The sequence below is a fragment of the Synchiropus splendidus genome, chromosome 4, assembly GCF_027744825.2.
Source record: "Synchiropus splendidus isolate RoL2022-P1 chromosome 4, RoL_Sspl_1.0, whole genome shotgun sequence".
Classification (NCBI taxonomy): domain Eukaryota; kingdom Metazoa; phylum Chordata; class Actinopteri; order Syngnathiformes; family Callionymidae; genus Synchiropus; species Synchiropus splendidus.
The window spans coordinates 29,743,423-29,763,783 of NC_071337.1; the positions used below are offsets into that span (position 1 = coordinate 29,743,423).

Genomic DNA, 20,361 nt, shown 5'->3' on the forward strand with positions numbered 1-20,361 from the left:
AGATACAGGCGTCTGTTTTTCACCACATTCATTCATTTTCACCACAGATTCAGCACCACTGCTTCTCTCTGTCGCCTTTCATGAGACATTCCTGTTTATTTACGTGTGAAACACTTGAGTATTGCCATCGATTTAAGAACGTGTTTGAGGCAAAGTTTCAGGTCAAAAGGTTCAGCCACAAAATGATTGCTGCAGTGTCGACAATGCTGATGGTTGCCACTTCATTCCTTTTGGTTGCTTCATCCATTTCTCGTGACGCTTTAGAGGAGAACAGCTTCCATGCTCAGTGACACACGGTTTTTGGTCTCTTCTGTGACACTGAAGCAGAAGAGCTTGTGATACCTGCAGCAAATGGAAGCCACTAACTTCAGTGACGTCACCAAGGCACGTTTCCGGTCCTCGCTTAGTGCTGCACTTGAATTCAGTTTTACGCTTCTTTAGATTTGTAATTCAACAGAACCAACTTTGTAGACGATATAAAATCATTTCATCCTGCATCCTTGACACATAGTTTCATTGCCTTGACGGTGGCTCTTGAAATCTTTCCTGTTTACATGATGCAGAAAGATACTATCACATTCAGATGTGCTGATCTCGTGGCAAGCATTTCATCTTAACCAAAGTACTCTGACAAGTGCTGTACCTCACAACTGAGAGAAATTTCCGGGTAGCTTAAAAGACGAGACCCTTCTGCCTCATAACTTCCTACTATACTATAACGCAGCATCACAGCAACAAATGTCACATTATTCCAGATATTGGTACATGTATTTTATTCAGTACATTCCTCTTGCATTCATTTGAAGTTAACGTTTACCTTCTGCTCTGCTGCGAGTGCTTCTGTTTGCAGTGTTTTTGCTGTGGTGGCAGGCAGCAGTGCAGCAGCATATACAGCTTTAGTTGCCAAGATGGACTCATGTTTGTGAAGCATTAATTCTTCCTGGTTAAGTCACGTGAGGTAGACACGCGCAGTGACACTAATATCAGTCCAGTACATGAGCGGCAAGATGAACGGTGGGCATAAACTCTCCGTCTTGATCCCAGCGAAATTCCATTCAGTACGAGTCAAATCGGTCATTGGATTCCATGAGACATATTTACGTGCAGCTTTTTCATACCACCAGGGATATGTTGATGTAAATGTATGCTTTATGTTGGTTCTGGTGATGATGCGTGCATGTGGATGTGCTTGCACCTGATGAATATCTGCAGCAGAAATCCACCTGGTATTAAAAACAAGATCAGGCTGGTAAAGAGCTTTCAATACATTGTACCTCACTCCCTGCGAAGGGATCAAAGAAAATGAAAACTGAAACTGTGTAATCAATAAAAATAAAAATCTTAATTACCAGATGATTTCTACACTCAAGGCTAACGGCAAACATTAATCAAATGAACTTCTTGGCTGATTGGAAGTTTTAAGTGGCTTTGAAAAGAAAATGTAAATTATGGAAAAAAAAAAAAACATGATTAAAATGAAACGTTTTTCCCCAATGGGTGGGAACTCTTTGCTTTCTGGCAAACACAATGGAGCCAGCGCTGGAGCTTCCTTTGCTGGAGCAGAGATTTTTGAAAGCTTGGGTGCACTCGTATCTCTTTCATCGTTTTTTTTATTGTTGTCATTGTCAGAAAGTAACAGGATTTCCGGGGAAACCACACTTGTTGTTATGTCTGAACAGTATAGTTGAACATCTTTTTTAATGAAATTATCTTCACAAAATGGATTTAACTTTTTTTAAATGGCACACAGATGGGACAAACACATCTCAGGGTTAAATCTGCTGCTCAACGTCACATGAGTCACAGGACGACCCCTTGACCATCTGAATAATACTGTCAAAGGATGTAAACAATTTTTAAGTGACATGTGCAACGACAGTGGTGCCTCGGTTTTCAAACCATCCCGGAATTCGAACAAAAATTTTGAGATTTTTTTGCTCCTGATTTCAAACGAAAATCCAGAACTGGAACTCCCCCGAAAAAAGCCGTAAAAAACATAACATCAGCGGACCGATCAGCTGACCCACGACCTGCTTTGTTATTGTGTATAACGTAGCCTCTGTATGCAGACGTGTCCTGTTAGCTACATTTACTGACTGTTTTTCTTCATATTGAGGTGTAAAACCTTTCCTGTCTCCACACTGGACCGTGGTAGAGTGTCACAGGGGAGGTGCTCGCTCTCCACACCTCCGAGGCTGGAGCACTCCAGGGTTTGATGTCCTGTTGTGGGCTGGAGCTGGGACAGGGATGAGGCGAGTCTGGGACAGAGCGTTACTTGGTTTATGACTTTGTCACAGCCAAACTGCACAGAAGCACACATTCAGAGCTGGACACACACCGGGCACCTCTTCACTTCTGGAGAGACGTCACTCACTCGGCAACCCCTCCCACATGCAGCGGCCACACACATAGAGGAACAGCGCACCTGCAGCAGACACTCTACATTCACTCCTACAGAAGCCTATTTTAAGGCTTTGAACGCATTGTTTGTTTTTCCATTCATTGTAATGGGAAAAATCGATTCAGATTTCGAACAAATCGCTTCTCGAACGGCCGTCTAGAACGGATTGTGGTCGAGAACCGAGGTAGCACTGTACTTGATATGCAAAATATATGTTGTTCCATTACTTACCAACATTCATTAAAATACATAAACTATAATTTGCCAGTTTGAGAAGTCACCAACACAAATCTTCATGTTTTATGATGGAAATAAATAATGTTTATTTTGGGTGGGAAACCCCACGTCTTTATATATTTTCATCCATTAATTCTGTGGACGGTTTCAGAGGAAGAATTGCACAGAGCAGTTGGAATGTTTGGCAGAGTCAGTGCCACTGAGGCCTCTGTGTGTGAGACAGCAGAGGAAATCATCAGTAACACTAAATCAGAGGGAAATGATTCCTCAAAGTAAATATTCGGACTATTGTTAGCGGTGCTACTCAGGCCGAAGTAAACAACACAGTTGCGCTGACATTCTGCAGGACTGCCAACACTCACCCAATTGGTGACGGTAGATGAGGTTTGTCACATGCTCACACTTCCCATCTCTCACGCGTTTCTAACCAAAGGACTGTATATGTCAGTTGAATCTACCTCAAAGCGCCTTGCAAAATGGAAATTAGGGATGGAAATTTTAAGCCCCAGAACACTTGACATAGTGCAGTGGCATAGTGGCTAGAGCACAGCCACCTGATCACAAGGTTGCTGGTTTGTGTCCACGTCACATTTGTATGCATTAAGTTTCAATCTGGAATTAATGATTTTTACTGTAAGCCAGTACAAAATATCAAACTAAATAATGTGGCAATTGTGTTGCTTGACAACCAAAATGATCCTAATAAAACGCATCAATGTACCCCCGACTCCTTGTCGATGGATCCTCTGAAAGCATTTTTAGCTTTACTCAGAATAAATGTTTTTATTATACTTTGATGATGAGGAGACATAGAAGACGATTTCAACGTATGCATCTGGTACTGTTGTCTGAGTTCATGTAAGTGCCTCATGCTAAAGAAAACAAGGCATTTATTTGTTGGATTAAAACGAATTTCCACCTTTTGGTCTAATTACTTCTCATTCTGTAAGCAGAAACTATGACACACAGATGATCGCACGGTTTGTGAATCCAAACCAAACTCTAAAACCAACGTTTAGGCTCCAAACTACACTCCCTCAGTTCTGCATTTTCCCCTCTGAACATGCCAAAGTTGCATTCTGGATCCTAAAATGGACAGTGCCGTGCCAGTGTGAAAGGACTCAGAGTGATGCAGCATCAAACCTACGGCCAAGGGTCCAAATCTGGCCCCCAAGTTATTTTATGAGGCCTTCAAGAGCTTTTCATATGCGTATATATATCATATAATGTAAACATTCAATTTCAAATTCAAAAATGTTGATATCGTGAAGCTGTTTTTGAGTGAGTGGAGATTATGTGTCATCATTTGAATCCAGTGAAAGACAATACAACTAGCTTAAAACAAATACTGGACTGTCAGCATTTATTTCTGCTTGCTGATGGATGTGTAAGCAGGATTACATTCAGAAAGAGCATTTATGTTTCATCATCAGTGAGTACCTCTCTGCTGGTAGAGTAAGTCATAGTCAGGGCGCTTCTGAGGGTTCCATGATTGTAGCCTGGGGCTTTTATTAACCCTCTCTTGCCCAAGCTTCTCTCGTTCACCAGACTCCCTCGTCTTACATCGGTCAGGTTCAGACTTGTCATCTATTTTCTCCACCCACGATTCCCGTGAGGAAAAAATAAATCACCCTTTTGACTACGTTTGTACATGTTTATTGATGTTTGGGGATGAAAGTGATGGATGGCTCTGATCAACATTTTTTTTCTGCCTGTTCACGGGATTACTGAAAGAAACCATACCACAATCTAGAGGCTTTTCTGATGGCCTTAGCCCTTTAATAAAGCATACTCGGGCAATTTTTGAAAAGCCAACAGAATAGCTACCGTAGGCCATTGGAAGGGATTGAGTTTTGTCCAACAAATGGTGCTACAGTCCGATGTGAGGGCTTTTTAAATGAACTGTGTGATGCCTGTGAAAACTTTAGTAGTATTCCAGTGTCTTATTTAGAATGTGATAAAATACAGTCTTATTCCTTTACTGTGCTGCACAGGAACATTAGGCCTTTTATACTTTTAGTAGATAGTTGACCTGAAAACAATCTGCAAACCATTATGAATCATGCTTTTGTCATTATTAGCTACCCAGCAAGTAAAATGAAATTGACAGCGGAATTGAATCCTTTCATTTGAGTTATCATTGTCAAAGCAAGAGGCTGCTGACTTCACAATTCTCCACATGATGGGGAAACATCTCAATTGCAACGCTGCTTTTGGTGTTGTGGTTAAGGTCAGACAAAGAGCTACACCAATATTACTACTTTAAAGCAAATAATAGATTTTAAGTGACAACATTTTGGCACTCATCTTTTGCAGAATTCCAAGGTGGCAATACGCAAGTGGATCTGAGCAGGATTTGTGTCAGGACTTGAACAAGGCCACTCCAAAATGTAGAGATTCTGTTATTTTTGCCCCATGTCTTTCTCAAGTAGAGTTGTGATCACTGACCTTAACTGAGTCAAGGGTGTCCTGCATTTATCTGGATGTTGCTGTGGAGCCTTTTGTGACATCTTGGGGTAATTCTGGTTCCCTGCCCCTCCTGGGAAGGTTCACCTGTGTTTGCACCATTTGTTTATAATGGCTCTCACTACGGCTCGCTGGAATCCCGAAGCTTTAGAAATGGCTTTGCAACCTTTTTTTTCCAGAGCTGATTGATCACAGTTATTTTCTTACTCATTCATTCCTCAATTGCTTTGGATGTCAGCGTGATGTCTAGATTTTGGGGGATCTTTTTGGTAGACTTCACTTTGTCCGGCAGGTGTTCGAGTGCAGCAGAAATTAAAATCAGGTGTGATATACCACTGTTATGTTTTAACACGGTAAAAACAGATATTCAAACGTACATCAAAGTCGTAGGGAAATAATGAATGAACTCTGTGTCAGTGAAGCAGCTCACGTCACAATACTGTCCCACCACTCTGGACATGTTTCTCTCCATGGGGTGTTTCAAGTTCACATACACACACATACAGACACAAACAAGTTGCATTTGATTAGAAAAAAAGAAGGGTTTAGCATTTTCACAGCACTGAAATGGTTGGGATGCTTGAAATCACTGTGAACTACTTTACACCTCCTAAATGTCACCTCAAATGGAAGACATTTATTATTGCCCTTGATTCAAAAACTAAACTGAATTTTAAAAAAAATGTTGAAGAGGGCCCATTTAGTGAGCTGAAAAGTACACTGAGATTTTCAAGCTCAAGTCTTGTATGCAGGTTACATATAATGATGTGAAAAACGACACACATTTGAAGTTCACTAGCGGAAAATTTTGCTTCAGTATGGAAGGTCAGAGGGAAATGTTCACTCACTCAGGTTCACAGACAACAGAAACTCACAACCACTGCAACAGGGAACAGGAAAGAAACGCATCTCAGGTATACAACACATGGTGCCTGGTGGTGAGGCTTTTTGGCACTTTAACAGTTTATGAAAAATGTATACATGTGTTAGTCAACTGTATATTGTATTGAGCAAATATAACAGAAATCTTGTGACAAGATATCTACATGTAACCTCACGGGTTGAAACAAAACAAACCAGAGAACTTGAACAGAACAATAGAACAAACTGATGATAGCCATAATTCAAAAAATGTCCAATAAAAATAATTTCAACTCTGTGTTGACTAGGAGTGAACCTGTGGGGGACAAGAGACAGACTGAGACTCCTTGTCCCACATTAAATTGGTGTGTGCCATTCAAACATGAATGCCTTTTTGGGAGGTACTCTTTTTTTGGCTCCATAGTTTGCGAGAACGGAGATCACAGCACATGGTAAAACAAACTGTAGCGTGCGATGGCAGCTTCAAGCTGTTCTTCCCCGACTCTTCTAGAGCTCATGTTAAAGGAATGGTCGTTTCCACCCCATTATTTGGTTAATATCCAGACCTTGTTTTCAGGCTCACATTAGAAACCCCTCATCCATCATGGTGACAGGTGACCAATGACCCCTCGGCCATCCGAGTGCTCACCACAGATTCATTTAAAGACCTATTCTTTTATATGTAAAAAAGAAAAAGAAAAAAAAGGAAAGTGAACCAAGAAAATGTTCAGAGCAATCTCAACTTTTAAATCAATTTAATGGTACATTAATTTATGATGGGAGAAACATCATCAGTGTCAGTTTGCTTCATAGGAAATGTGTTTTGCTTCCCGCCTCCAAAGATATATGCAGGTGCTGTTTTTCAATTTATTTTTCCAATGCAGAGATGTGTTCCACTTCAGCCCCGATGCTGGAATTGCTGGTCCACAACATCACAGCTCTGGATGGGAAATAAACGTGCACTGCAGTACAGGAGCAACATATTTGTGCATTTCTGCTTTGTGCACTATTATGACTCATAAATGAAGTGGTTCCTTTTCTGCCTCTCAAGTTGTCAACAACAGTGGGTTTATAAGACAACCGGTTGTGTGTTCTAGGTACATTTTCTGTTTCGAGTTTGGCTGTAACCGGATTGGTGTAGCACTTAAAAAAAGTGGGTTGAGGCCACATGGCAAGATGGTTGCTGGTTCAAATCCTAGTCAGGTGAGTGGCAGTCCTCCAATGGAGTGATCGACAAAACACAGCAGTTGTGAGGATTGGTCAGTGACCTTGGTTGACATATTGTAGGTGGTCTACGCTAGGCCATAAGTATGCCCCTCCATTTTGATTAATTCTACCACTGATCTCTTGATGTACATAACTCATGAGAAACATTGTAATTCTTGGACATCCACCATGACTAAAGTAAGAATTTAAACAATCTTACCACCTGAAACAAGGAGTAAAACCACAATGTAAAACAATAACAAGCCTCTATTGCATCATGCCTGGAGGCAACTAACCACACTTCCATGCCTCACACTGGGCTGTAAAAAGCAAAACCTTTTTCTATTTTCTAAATAATATGTCAGGACATATGTTATTACTGGCATATTATTAGGTAGCCCAGAGGTCCCAAAAATTAGATTGAATATGTCATGTACAGTCTATAGGGTTTGCAGTATAGATTTGCAGGGCGTATGTAACAATGTAATGGGTGTGAGACTCTGAATATTAAGTCAGGTAATGTCACCTCTATTTTTATGAAATGCTGAGAGGGGCATCATTCTTGAAGAAGGGCATCTACCGTCGCTTTAGTGATATTTTCTACATATCTACAGCTGGAATGAGCAACTCTACTGAAAGCATTGCCATGTCAGTGTCACGCTAAAGAGCAAATGCAGCCACAGCCCACTGTATTCGAACCAACCATTCTTTGAGGCCATGTTTAAAAACATTTTTAAAACTCTAATGAAATCACTTCCCCCCGCAGATACCTACGAAGAGAATCAGCAATGAACGTGTGAGAGCCGGATAACAAATGACTATTATTAGTGGACGACAAATTGGAGAGCAGTGAGTTTGGAAGAGATTAGAGATAATTCCTGTTCATTTCATCCCGAGTCTATGTTCCAATCACACTCTTCCCAGGCTTTGGTATGAAAATGCAAATGCTGCGTAATTACTGGACTTTGATGGCCAAGAACTTCCATCCTCGCCAAACACAGTTATGAAGCGCGCAGTGTTTTATCTTCCTAATAACTCTAATCAGTCATTTATCACACGCAGTAGGGAGGTGTGCCATTAGTCTGCGAAGCATAAGCAATGAGAGACGCTTCAGCTGATGTAAGGAAAACAGGAAATAAATAGGAAAAAAAAAAACAGCTCATTGTATAACTCTGGCTGCTGTACACGCGCATGCACTCAATATGTAAAGCATGCTGACTGAGCTCTTGCCCAACTAGTGTTGTTCTGATTATTTTTCTTCTACCCCTGCTCATGCATATCTTAGCCAGTACAAACTGCTACACGTTTTTTTTTTTCTTTTTTTATCGAACTTACGCGCAGGTGCTAACACACCGAGCATCATTTGAGTACAGGGAAGCAGACTGAGGTTGGTTTTGTGACCCTGTGGCACATTTCCTTTCTGAGAAAACGCCTGAATACACATATACATATCAGTTTGTTGAGATGCAAATTATTTCTAGGGTAATTCAATGATCAGAGGAGTACTGAGGTTCAAAGTGAGGTATTCAATGGTGCCTGAAAGACAACCATCCTCGCTCTCAATATAATGACGTTGGAAAAATCTGCATAAGATTCTGACACCGAAGGCAGTGTTAAGCATTGCATGTTGAAAAAGACAGAGGTTGGGGTTAGGTAAAGCATGGGATGGGACTGCTTTCGCCCCCCCATTCAATTGACACATCGATGCATCAACACACTGGGAAGCCTTTGGCATCAGTATAGTACATGACTCCTTGGGAATGAGGTTCGGTAGTTAAAGTTCACGTTTTGTTTAGGAGAAATATGGCTGTTGATGTTCTCCTGAAAGCTCACCAGAGCTTTTGAGCTTGCTGTCAGAAAAAAAGCTGCTTAAATAAGGATTTGTTACAGCCAAGGTCTTCAGATGGAACATTCAGAACACAAAGAACATTGAGGCTAATTGTCTGTGGCAAACCGAACCCAAAGGATTGCGTGTGATAAAGATATATGAAAAAATAAATCAACAGATAGTTGGATATTGTTGATTCTGTCTGGCAAACCTTGAACTTTTGAAGCTTTTGCTCACTTTGGGTAGCAGTTCATCCTGAGTCAGTCAGTCTGAGCACCACCAACAGTGTCCAAGATTTGGGAGCAACAGTATCCTAATGATGACAATTCGTCAGAGAATGCTGCATGAAAAAAAAACCTGGAGTCACCTCTGACTTGTCTTGCAAAATAATTTGACAGGACTCCAGTCAATATTGGCTTTATTCAACTACACAGTATTGAGCTTTCTGTCAACAGTTGAGCGAAGAAACAGGACATTTTACTGCTGACTATTAGTACTATTAAGAAACATAAGAGCAACACTCTCTTCATAGGAACATATTCAGGGAAAAATGGCTGGTAAAAATGAAACATTCAGTTCAGCTCATTGTGGTTCCACAGGCAGCAGCTAATTTTTCACTTAGCTTCAGTCAGGAGCCTCAGGTAAAGCTTGCTTAACAATAAGAGATTTGCTAGTCTAAAAAAAACTTACTGACTCTAAGCAGGATGCATACTGGCTAACAGTGAACCTCTATCCCTCACGTCCAGAGCCCACAGCACCTTTGGCAGAAGGCTGATGCAGAGTTAATTTCATTGGCTAATATTGCCTGCTACACTCCCAGTCTTCTATTATGAGGCAGAATGTAGGTTCGTTGTTGTCAAACCTTTTAATTCACACTACATCATGCTCAATTTAGACAAGAACAAATAGCGGTTCTACGATAGGCTTGCATTGTCAATTTGTAAATACAGTGGTGCCTCGGGTTTCGAACGTCCTGGAATTCGAACAAATTGGAGTTCGAACAAAATTTCGCCCTTTTTTTTTTGCTTCGCCTTTCAAAAGAAAATCCAGAACTCGAACGCCCCCGAAAAAAGCCAAAAAAAACATAACATGCGCGGACTGATCAGTTGACCATCGACGTGCTTTGTTATTGTGTATAACGCAGCCTCTCGGACAGAGCGTTACTTGGTTTATGACTTTGTCACAGCCAAACCGCACAGAAGCGCACATTCAGAGCTGGACACGCACCGGGCACCTCTTCACTTCTGGAGAGACGTCACTCACTCGGCAACCCCTCCCACATGCAGCGGCCACACACATAGAGGAACAGCGCACCTGCAGCAGACACTCTACATCCACTCCTACAAAAGCCTATTTTAAGGCTTGGAACGCATTATTTCTTTTTCCATTCATTGTATTGGGAAAAATCAATTCAGATTTCAAACAAATTCGCTTCTGGAACGGATTGTGGTCGACTGTACAAAGTTTAACCGAATTAAGGAGCGAAATCTGTCCATTTTGCTCTTGTTTTTTTCCAGTAAAATGTTCTTTTATTACATTTGTATGTCAGTCGCTTTGTTTTCCACCCACATAACCATCCTCTCCAGGAAATGTCTTAAGATGCATGAGGAACAACGTATCTTGTGAATAGGATATTGCCACCTTTTTTCTTTTTCTGTGACGGAGAGGTTGCCATATCCACTTGTCAGCCTTTATTTCGGTCCGTGGATTGAAGGACATCATGTACATCTCAGGTTTCCCCTGGAGCGCTCCAAGTCTCAATTTGTGCTTTAAAAGACATTTGTCTTCATGCAGGCTGGAACAAATGATAGTGTTAGTGTAAGATCCACATGTGAGAGCCGCTACTACTGGGCCATTGCATAGTATGTTTTTGATTTCATCTTCACGATAAAGCATGGAACTGAATCCAAATGGCATTTCAGCGTCCTGTAATTAAAAGGCAGTTCCACTTTGTCTGATTTGCATTTTGGTTCAATAGGTTTGCTCAGCTGCCTCATCACAAGGTGCTTGAAAGCTATTATCATTTGTACACCCTGGCACCCCAACCTCTGGCAAACAGTCAGGTACAAGACTTTCACCATGGCTTTGGGATCACGCAATTTAAGGATGCCCCTTTGTGGCATCTTTCCATTACTGCTGGGAACCCCAGCCACTCTGCTTTACACACATAGCTTCTGCGTGACATTTTGGATGAATTTTTAATGTTAGTATTTACTGTCAACATGTTTGTTTGTTTTATTATATCAAGTCCAATTTTCACATTAATAACTGCTAACATTAAGGTTACTGAACGATGTATAACAATCCAGAAAAAAGAGTTGTGGAGAAGGGATGATGGAAGATGCCTTATACTGTATGTTACTGATGAATACAGAAAATTGGTCAAACATATCTTTATTAAATACATCCAAACTAACAAAAGTATATTAATTGGTCAGCTCAGTAGGTGGCAAGTAGCCGACCCTTACCCACAATGCACACTCTTCTACTGACTGCACAAATGTCATGTCTGCACTTTATTGTCTGTTCCCTTTTGTATTTTTCTCCCGTGCTTTTATTTTGTTACCTCTGGTTGCCTTTGTTTCCTGTTCCTGCATTGTCTCCAGCTTCACTGGCAACACAGCTGGCGTTAATCTCCTCCTCAGACTCCTCAAGGATATAAACCTGTGAACGTCAGTGCTGTTGGCCAGATTGTTGCTTCTCGCTTCAAGCCTCCCGTGTGTTCGCTTTACTCCCTGACCTTTTCCAGATTTTTCGTCTGTGCTGAATTCCTATTCTGTCGCTGCCTTTTGTTCTTCCTTGCTCCTCCTGTGTTTATTTCCGTACTCTCAATTCAGTCCGCGTGTGAGCTGTTTATCTAAGCCTCACTTTTTAGTTATATATCCGTCAGTTTACCCCTCGTGTGCGCGACTGTGATTAGCCGCCTCCACGGAGTGCTTTCAGTTTAGTGCCACCACCACGTTGAACTTAACTCCGGGTGTGTGTTTTCTGTTCTCCCATTTATATAGTAGTTCGTTTTATTGTAATCCGCCTCTCTTGTTTTCCAGATTCTTCCCGGTCCGCGTTTTGGTTCCCGGCGTCCTTTTTTTCTAGTTATGTCTGTATTTATTTTGTTCCAACGAATAAATCTTTGTAATTTAACGTAGTCTCCCGTGCTTTTTGCCAACCAACGCTTCCTGCATTTGGGTCCATCAGCCGCCATTACGACAACAAAAACGCAGTTAATTTCATACTAATGATTTCGACGAAACACTGTCAACCTGATCACATTATGGCTACACCGTCACATCACACACACGAAGAAGACATATTTCAAGTCACTGGCTTAATTTTCTTTTCACTTTAAAAGCCAAATCAATAAAATCAATCAATAAAACATAATTTTTCAAGTTGCGGCAAAAGCTCCCATGATTCATTTTAAAGAGTGACTGAATCACATTAGTTTGAAATAACTGAAGTAAAAACTTTGCTTTTAACCGGCTGCCATGTTCATTGGTCATTCTAGTGGCAAATATCCAGCTGTTCACAGCACAGGTGCCACCTGTGACCAGTCATAACACAGAGGCCATGGTCAGAGAGAGGACAGTCTCAGACACGGTGAATGAAGGCAGGACCTGAAATGATGCATTTGGGTTGTTCGTTCTTAAAAACGTACTAAATTGCTCAACTGGAATTGAATAGCATTTTAAAGTCTTGGGAGCAGTGCTGCGATGTCAGTAGTGCTCATAAAAATGTTGATTTTATTTCGATATTGATGTGTCAAGAAGTTGATTTTCGAACATGTTCACTGTCAAACTTCAATGTTGCCTGCATTTACATTCACAAAAAAGGAGAAACAACGGTGAAAAGTGAAGTTGTTAAATGTGAAGGGAAATGAAAACAAAGTCAATGTATTTGTAAATGGTTGTACATAAATCATTTTTTTGTGGTGTAAGATAAACATTTAGAAGTTAACAACCAAAAGCTAAGACTATGTACACAAATCATTTTTATTTTCTACATTGCAGAAAAGTACCACAGTCACTTTTGATTTATTTTATTCAATAAAAAATCATGTCAAATCACTCAGGGGACTGGGTTCAGTTTCTTCTTTAATCTTTTGTGATATAAAATCAATGTGTTGTACATTTCATTAAGTTGGTGAAACATTTGTCTTTTGAATGAGCGCAGCTCTTCCCTCGCAAAAGTTATGACGACTGACATGCAGTACACAGCAGTGACAGAAAACTATTATGACCATTAACCAGAGACTCCATTTGAAAATAGCCCGCTGCTCCGTCACCCGTCAATAATTTAACAACCCTGATAAAAAAAAAAAAAAAGGGAGAGAAGGGGAAATTAAGCAGCGAGGACATTGCTCACAGAGAAGAGACTGAGATACAGCTTCCCTCCTTGTGCTTTCATCAATATAGCAGACAGAAAGAGGAAAAAAAAGTTCCAACACATGAATAATTTATCATTTCATTAGAGGCTTGTCTCAGTGCAGGAGATTCCGACTATGGCAGCATCATGAAGGTGCAAAGTGTAGTTGTTTAATTGAATATGACCGTCTGACATGTATAAATCGCAAAGAATCCTATTTGAATTCCTTTGATGTCAACCTATAAACCCACTCATGGAGTGCAGACCTCTGAGCAAACAGCTCATGTCCACCCATAATGTGATTTCTCCCATTGTTATTGTGTTACATTCAAAGTTCAATCGTGACAGACCATGACCATTGAGATTGATGGTTGCAGCATGCCAGGAAGGTGTATTTACTGTATCTTGAGAATGAGGAGTAATGGCTGAGAGTTACACGTTCAGAAACCTTCAGGATTTGTTCAATAATGGACACGGAAGCGTCATGACACATGGTTAACGTTCATCCTCATGTTGCACAACGTTGCTGGTTCGAGTTTGCTGTTATATTTTCACTTAAAAGTAATTCATTAAATACTTGTTTTATACTTTTTTTTACTCTATAACCTGAATATGGCCTTCAGTAACTGGTCCTCCTCCCTTCACAAGTGGTGCCACTTTGGACCCATCGCGGGTTTCTGAACAATGTTACGTGAAGTTGCCATACGCCCAGCTGATGCGATCAAAAACGCAGGACAAAGGAAAAGGACATTACACAGGGGCAGAAGTTATGAGGAATGTCTTCTTTTTATTATTCAACCCATGAGTTACATGTTTGATGTTCGATTTAAATAAAAGTTCTTCTTTTTCTTCTTATCATTATTCATATCTTTCAACTGACAAGGTAGGTGTTTTATCTTTCTTTACTTTAACATGGCATGCTGCTTTTATGTCTTCACATCGAGCCTGCTGACCTGTGCTGGCTCAAACTCTTCAATGTAAATGGGGTTTGCCTGGAATGCTCCTGAGTCCAGAGCACACAGCCTGCCTGGTCTTTGCAGGACTGCACGCTGTGATCACAGGGCAGCTGAAAGTAAGACATTGAAGTTGATGGATTCAACTGCAGAATTTATTTCAGCAGCAAAATACTGATTCAGTAGTTACTTTTTTCTCCAATCAGTGGTCAATCTGTTTTATTTTGCTGCTGCCTTAGATAACAATAAAGAGTTTTGTTCTCATTTTTTCATAAACTTTGAATAATGATCCCATTCTCCTCTGCCAACTGTTTTTATGAATGAGAATTGTTTTTTTGTTTTTGTGAATGTTTTTTAGCGAATCTGTTGTTCGAAGCTGTTGTTTGTCTGATTCATTTTGGTTGAGGACTTTCTGGTTTATTTCAGTAATGGAATCCAGACTCACCATAAAAACGGTAGAAATTTCCACTCTAGTCTGGTTTTGCTAGTTCAACTCCACAGTTTGGTTCTGCTCCTGTCACAGGCATCACTTGTTGAAGTGATTATTTTTGGAACAACAATAATAATAACGGCTAAATGTTTGCATACAGTAAAAAACGAGGGACCTGAAATGGTTTGCAACACACATATTTTAGCCACGAGAGTGTGTGGAAGTGTGGAAGAGCGTGATAGCTTCTTGGTCTGCTGCCTTGGCGGTGAATTCAATCATAGAAAATCTCCACTCCATAATTCCATCTGATTCTACTTTGCAGGCATGGAAGTATTTTGTATTAAAATGTGCTGACATGTCACCACATAAGTATTCGAAAAAATTACACAAGGGCAAACTTTCTTTTATTTCAGACTGAATAAAAATGGTCCTTTGACGATGCAGTAGGTTGTAGTTGTCCAGTGTTGAATTTGATTTTTTTTTTTTTTTCTACATTTCTGTACTGACAGAACTGTATCATCTCATTGCATTTTTTCCTTTTTTTCTATCTCTTTCTTTGTGTGAAAGGTGCATTACAGTAGGTCAATGCAGCGTCCAGGAGTGTTGGAGCAATTGAGTGTGAAAAGTCCTCACTGCTACTCAGGGAGGAGCACAATACTTCTGACAGACCTCATTGGCTACACGTTTTACTCACCAATAAAACTCCACTTCGATTTGCTTGATTAATATTTCACACCCAAACCATTCTAATTGGACATGGTTCGCAAATTTAACACTGGCCTTGAATTCATTTCGTTCTCATAAAAAAGTGTAACAATTACCTTGATCGGTAATGAATGGACGTGAGAAAACAACTTTTAAACAGCCCTTTGAAGACAGTCGCTATACGATGATTTTCACTATCAATGTGATGGCAAGTCGTACTGACTGAGGAGGATGTTAGTTATTTCATCTTCAGCTGTGCTTTCTTTGGTTGTCTGAGAAATGAGCAGGCTTTCTGTCACTGAAACAACTTATGGATTCACCACTATGTTAATTTTTAGATTGTCATATTGGTATAAAATAAACAATATTTTTGACCTTAAAATGTGCCAGTTTCTATCATGCCATTTTAATTCACCAGTGTCACTAAAAAGGCTCTTATTATTATTATTATTATTATTATTATTATTAATAATAATATTGTTATTATTATTATTATTATTATGTTAGCAATTGCTATCACAAATGAATATCCAAGAAACTGTAGCGATTTTCAGATAAATGAAACTCTTTCTTGCTGATTCAGTCCCATCTGAACAAACCCAATTTTCAATATAAATAATTGCATCATTCATGTCTTAACTTGACTTGAGGTGTTTTCTGTGTCTTCTGTAATCTCATGTCAGTTTGTGAATATATCCAAAGAACACATTGTTCTGACATTGTTTTCTCTGTGTTGTCCACCCTTGGCATTTCTCTACCATGCTGTTGATGTTGATCTCATACAAACCACATGGGAAACTGACATTTATGAATTCTTCCTTCCAAAAATCTGAAACTACAAAATGAAAGCATTGAGGTTGTTCTTTATTGAGAGAATTCATATTTATTCCATTCTGATTTCATCAGTCAAAGGGCAGTATCCCACTCTACAACAATAGTTTCAACTAAAATAACATTTGGATAAAAAAAATCCATCCATCATTTAAAAAAAAGTTTGGCAATCACTTCCAGGTGAATCTCACATGCTGGACAATCCCATTATTTGTCAACTTCACCAGTATCTGCAAGAGAAAATCAATGAAATAAGATCAGTAAATAATGTAGTACTTTTGATGATTCACTGTGGACCAAGGCGACAGAGAATGTGTACATTTCAGGTACAAAACAATTTATTTATTTTATGCGCAGATTACTGGATTAATAATACTGGGGTTCCACGGAATAGTGTCATCTTCAGAGGCCGCTGGTTGGAGCTCTCATGCCAACCTCAGCTCAGAACATGAGCCTTCATGAAACCTCACCTGCCCATTGCATACCTGTTGTCCTCTGTACAGCATTGACTAATTGTTTTGTTGTTTTTACTGTTTTAGTTTAATTTTTTATTTGCAAGTCGATGACACTGCTAAAAATCTCCTCAGTCACGTGGTTGACTGCACAAGGATTTTGAACAAGGCTTGCCGTTGGCTGGGCCCTGAAGGCGCTACAAAGCTTCATTGAAATTGTTATCAGTCATTTCTGGATCATAAAGTCAGCAGAACCTTGGAAAAATGAGAAGCTGTTGAGGTCTAACTGTAAAATTCGACTTTTTTTTTTTTTTTTCAAATTGACTGATCATTGCAAGATCAGTTCATTACACTTGAATGTGACGCATGGAACAGTCTACTTACATTTTCTGTTATGGCTGCCAGTAAGAAGGATTTTGAGAATGGATCCTGGCTGGTTGAGTTGTAGACAAAATTGAGCTTCACGTACTTCTTTGGGGCAACTGCAAAACAAATGTTATGATGTGCAGTAACTGAAATAGACATGATACTTTTATCACCCCCAATAGTCACTCGGCGATTCACAAGCACCTACTCCTCTTGAAAGCCAGATGAAAAGACAAAATTGAGTAGTAGAATTAATGGAGTAAAGGAGTTACATTTTTGTGCAGTTAGATATTTGCAGACTTTCTGCTGAATCCGTACCAGAGCAGACAAAACTTCTCTTTTCCTCACAGAGAGAATCGCCAAACCCACTCGATGTTGCGAACCCACAAAATTCATCACCATCTTCATTTCCTGGCTGGGAGGATCTCCAGAATTGGACCGGTGAAAGGCTTTGGTCTGACCATTTCCAGGCCTCTCTTGACAAACCAATCCAGCAGCTTGAATTGTGACCAACGATGTCGACCACTTCCTCTAGCTCCGTGCCGTTTTTAATGCTGGTTAAGTCACCAGAGTGCTGTCTGCAGTAAGTCTGGGCGTCCTCAAAGTTCCTCAGCTCTGTGGACAGCAAGTACGTCTCAGTAGAGTCTGGATGGAGAGAGCAAATATAACTTAAAACCTCTTCAGATGTTATGCTTTATTTGCAATATCTTGTGCCCCGGTTCTTGCATATATTAATAAATTATTATTAAATAATTACTGAACAAACATGCTATTAAATAATGACAAGTATTGCATTCAAAACAACTTGTAGACAAACCTGGTATTGCAAAATTAAAATTAAACTAAATAAGAGAAAACAATGAGTTAAAAAATCAATGATGAATTACAGGAACATGCCTCTATACCATGGGTGGGCAAACTGTTCATCAATGGGCCACAGGGGGCGCAGGTTTTTGTATTACACACCAACGGCAATGAGAATAAACGGCACAAAATTGTGAAAAATTCAGAGGTGAATATTGACATGTCTGTCTTTGCACATCAGGAGTGACGTGATTAAAAACTTACTTGCTGCACACAAGTCACAGCAAATAATTTCTGCCTTCACAGAGACACAGAGTTGGCTGATCGTAGTATCTACATGGACTATAATATTGCATCATAGTGATGTGCTCTCATCCCAAGCGAAACTTCGGAAAAATCGACCTCGATGCGAAAAAACAAACACTGCACCTTCAGCGAAATAACGTCAGAAAATCAGAATCAGCTTTATTGCCAAGGTCAGTAAGTTTCCCACCAACTAGGAAAGTGCTTTGGAATAATATGCAATAATAATAATAATAATAATAATAATAACAAACAATTGCCATTGCCATTAGTTTAATTCTCAGTGTTGCAACACTGTCTGTCTCTGAAGGCATCACATACTCTGACAGCAACATGGACCTTGACCGGATGTGGGCCGGCTGTACCCTGGGATCCAGATCCAGACTACCTCCTGCTTAAACAATAGGCCACACACGTCTCCATTTGCCAGATCAGAAATGGATGTGGGCCAGACTAGCAAAATCAAGTAAAGATCCAGATGCTATCTGAGTAGTGACTATCGTCAACTGCACTTTACCTTCCGATGTTGAAGCGACGACTTGAGAATAGCCAATACATGGTGCCCATCGAATGTTGCGTTGTCGGTGCTGACCTCAGAATTTTGGTGTTATTTTGATCTTTAAAAAAAGCCCTACTTGCCCCTTCAGCACCACTTAACAGCTTTCTACCAGGCTGCAATTTGAGTCTATAAATGACCAATTCAGGAAGACAGCACTTACTGTCATAGCACAGAGCATTCCTCAGGAGATCACAAGAGCAATCATCCAACGTCCCATTTTCTAACTGCGCACAATGCTCATCCCCACCATCATTGTCCGTCCAGTTTCCAAACTCGTCTCTTCCGCTGTTTTCGAGATATGTGCCGTCAATGGACCACGTCCAGCTGTCTACATCATCGTAGAGTCCAATCCAAAATTCATCTTCCTCTTGACCCTCGGAGTTATTTGGTGCTACATGAAAGTATTCTATCTCCTCAGAAGTCACTACAGTTGCCAAGTCAGCAAACTTTGCCCTGCAGTGTTTCTGAGCGTCATTCCAGTTCAGTTGTTGGTCCACAGTTTGGAATTTTATCAACCCAGAGCTCATAACCAGCAGAAACAACAGAACTGAAATGGAAAGAAAGAATAGAAAGAAAAAAAAACATTAGTTGTTGTTGGTGATGAGAAATAATCGAACATATGCTGATCAATTTATTCTTCCTGACATACAAATCTATAACTTTTAGTGTACGCCTATCGTTCAAAAAAGGTGTTGGTGTTTGAAATACGGGACCGATATGCTGCCATTGCTTTACCTCAGTAGGACAAGACTCTCATTTGCCTCTGAAACCCTTTATTAAGCTTATTCAAGTTACTATTATTAACATTCATTTATTTACGGTGATTTTTTTTTTTTTTAATAGATAAATCACAATTAAAAATGGCTGTTACAGTATTGTTTATCACTTGTATTGGCAGATTGGCCAATAAAAAGGTGATATCTGGACATCCCTGAAGTGAATCATTGCAATATTAAACACATTTTGGAAATATGGCCAACACATTATCACATATTGTGGATGAATCACGAACGAGGACATTGCAAATACAAATTCAATTCTGCCAACCGATTCAAAAAATATAATGCAAAATGCTGTACTAGGTCTATTTTCTAATTTGATTTAAAAAATCTGAATTAAACAAGTTGTGTAACAAAGCAACCCAATTCATTTCTGAATTGATCTGTAATTAAGGAAGAACAAAACTGAATGACGTGAATCGATATTATGTCTGCGATCATTAAAAAAATCGTACTCACCAGAGAGCAGAAGAACCACCTTGGCCATGTTCACAAATTCAACCTGTCAAAACAAAAGAGAATCTAAATATATGGATGTAAAAGTACAATAAATCAGACAGAGCTGTATTCTGTCGGGCGGCAGAGGTGCACAGTGAGCTCATGTCTTTAATCTCCCGCCTGAACATTTTATAAACCAGCGACTCCAGCTCTCTTGTGACATTATGCAAATCTGTCCTTCCCCTTCCTGCTGTGCTTCAGACGACGCTGACTCCTCAGAATATGACCTTGACAGGTAAGTGAAGTCCCTTTTCATGGAAAACTTTAATCTCATAGCATCTGCTCATCACTGTGAATCTCAAGTAGCATCACAACTTGTT

General features: G+C 39.9%; 1 protein-coding gene across 1 annotated transcript; it reads right to left on the reverse strand.

The window, feature by feature from the left end:
- Nucleotides 1–16,450: 16,450 nt before the first annotated feature.
- Nucleotides 16,451–20,128, reverse strand: LOC128758001 (macrophage mannose receptor 1-like). The gene is made up of 5 exons (XM_053863717.1): nt 20,003–20,128; nt 18,925–19,311; nt 17,417–17,743; nt 17,117–17,214; nt 16,451–16,510 (listed from the first exon to the last, which is right to left on the reverse strand). Exons 1-5 carry the CDS (start codon nt 20,028–20,030, stop codon nt 16,451–16,453), a joined length of 900 nt encoding a protein of 299 aa, XP_053719692.1. The 5' UTR covers nt 20,031–20,128.
- Between the last annotated feature and the right edge of the window lie 233 nt (nt 20,129–20,361).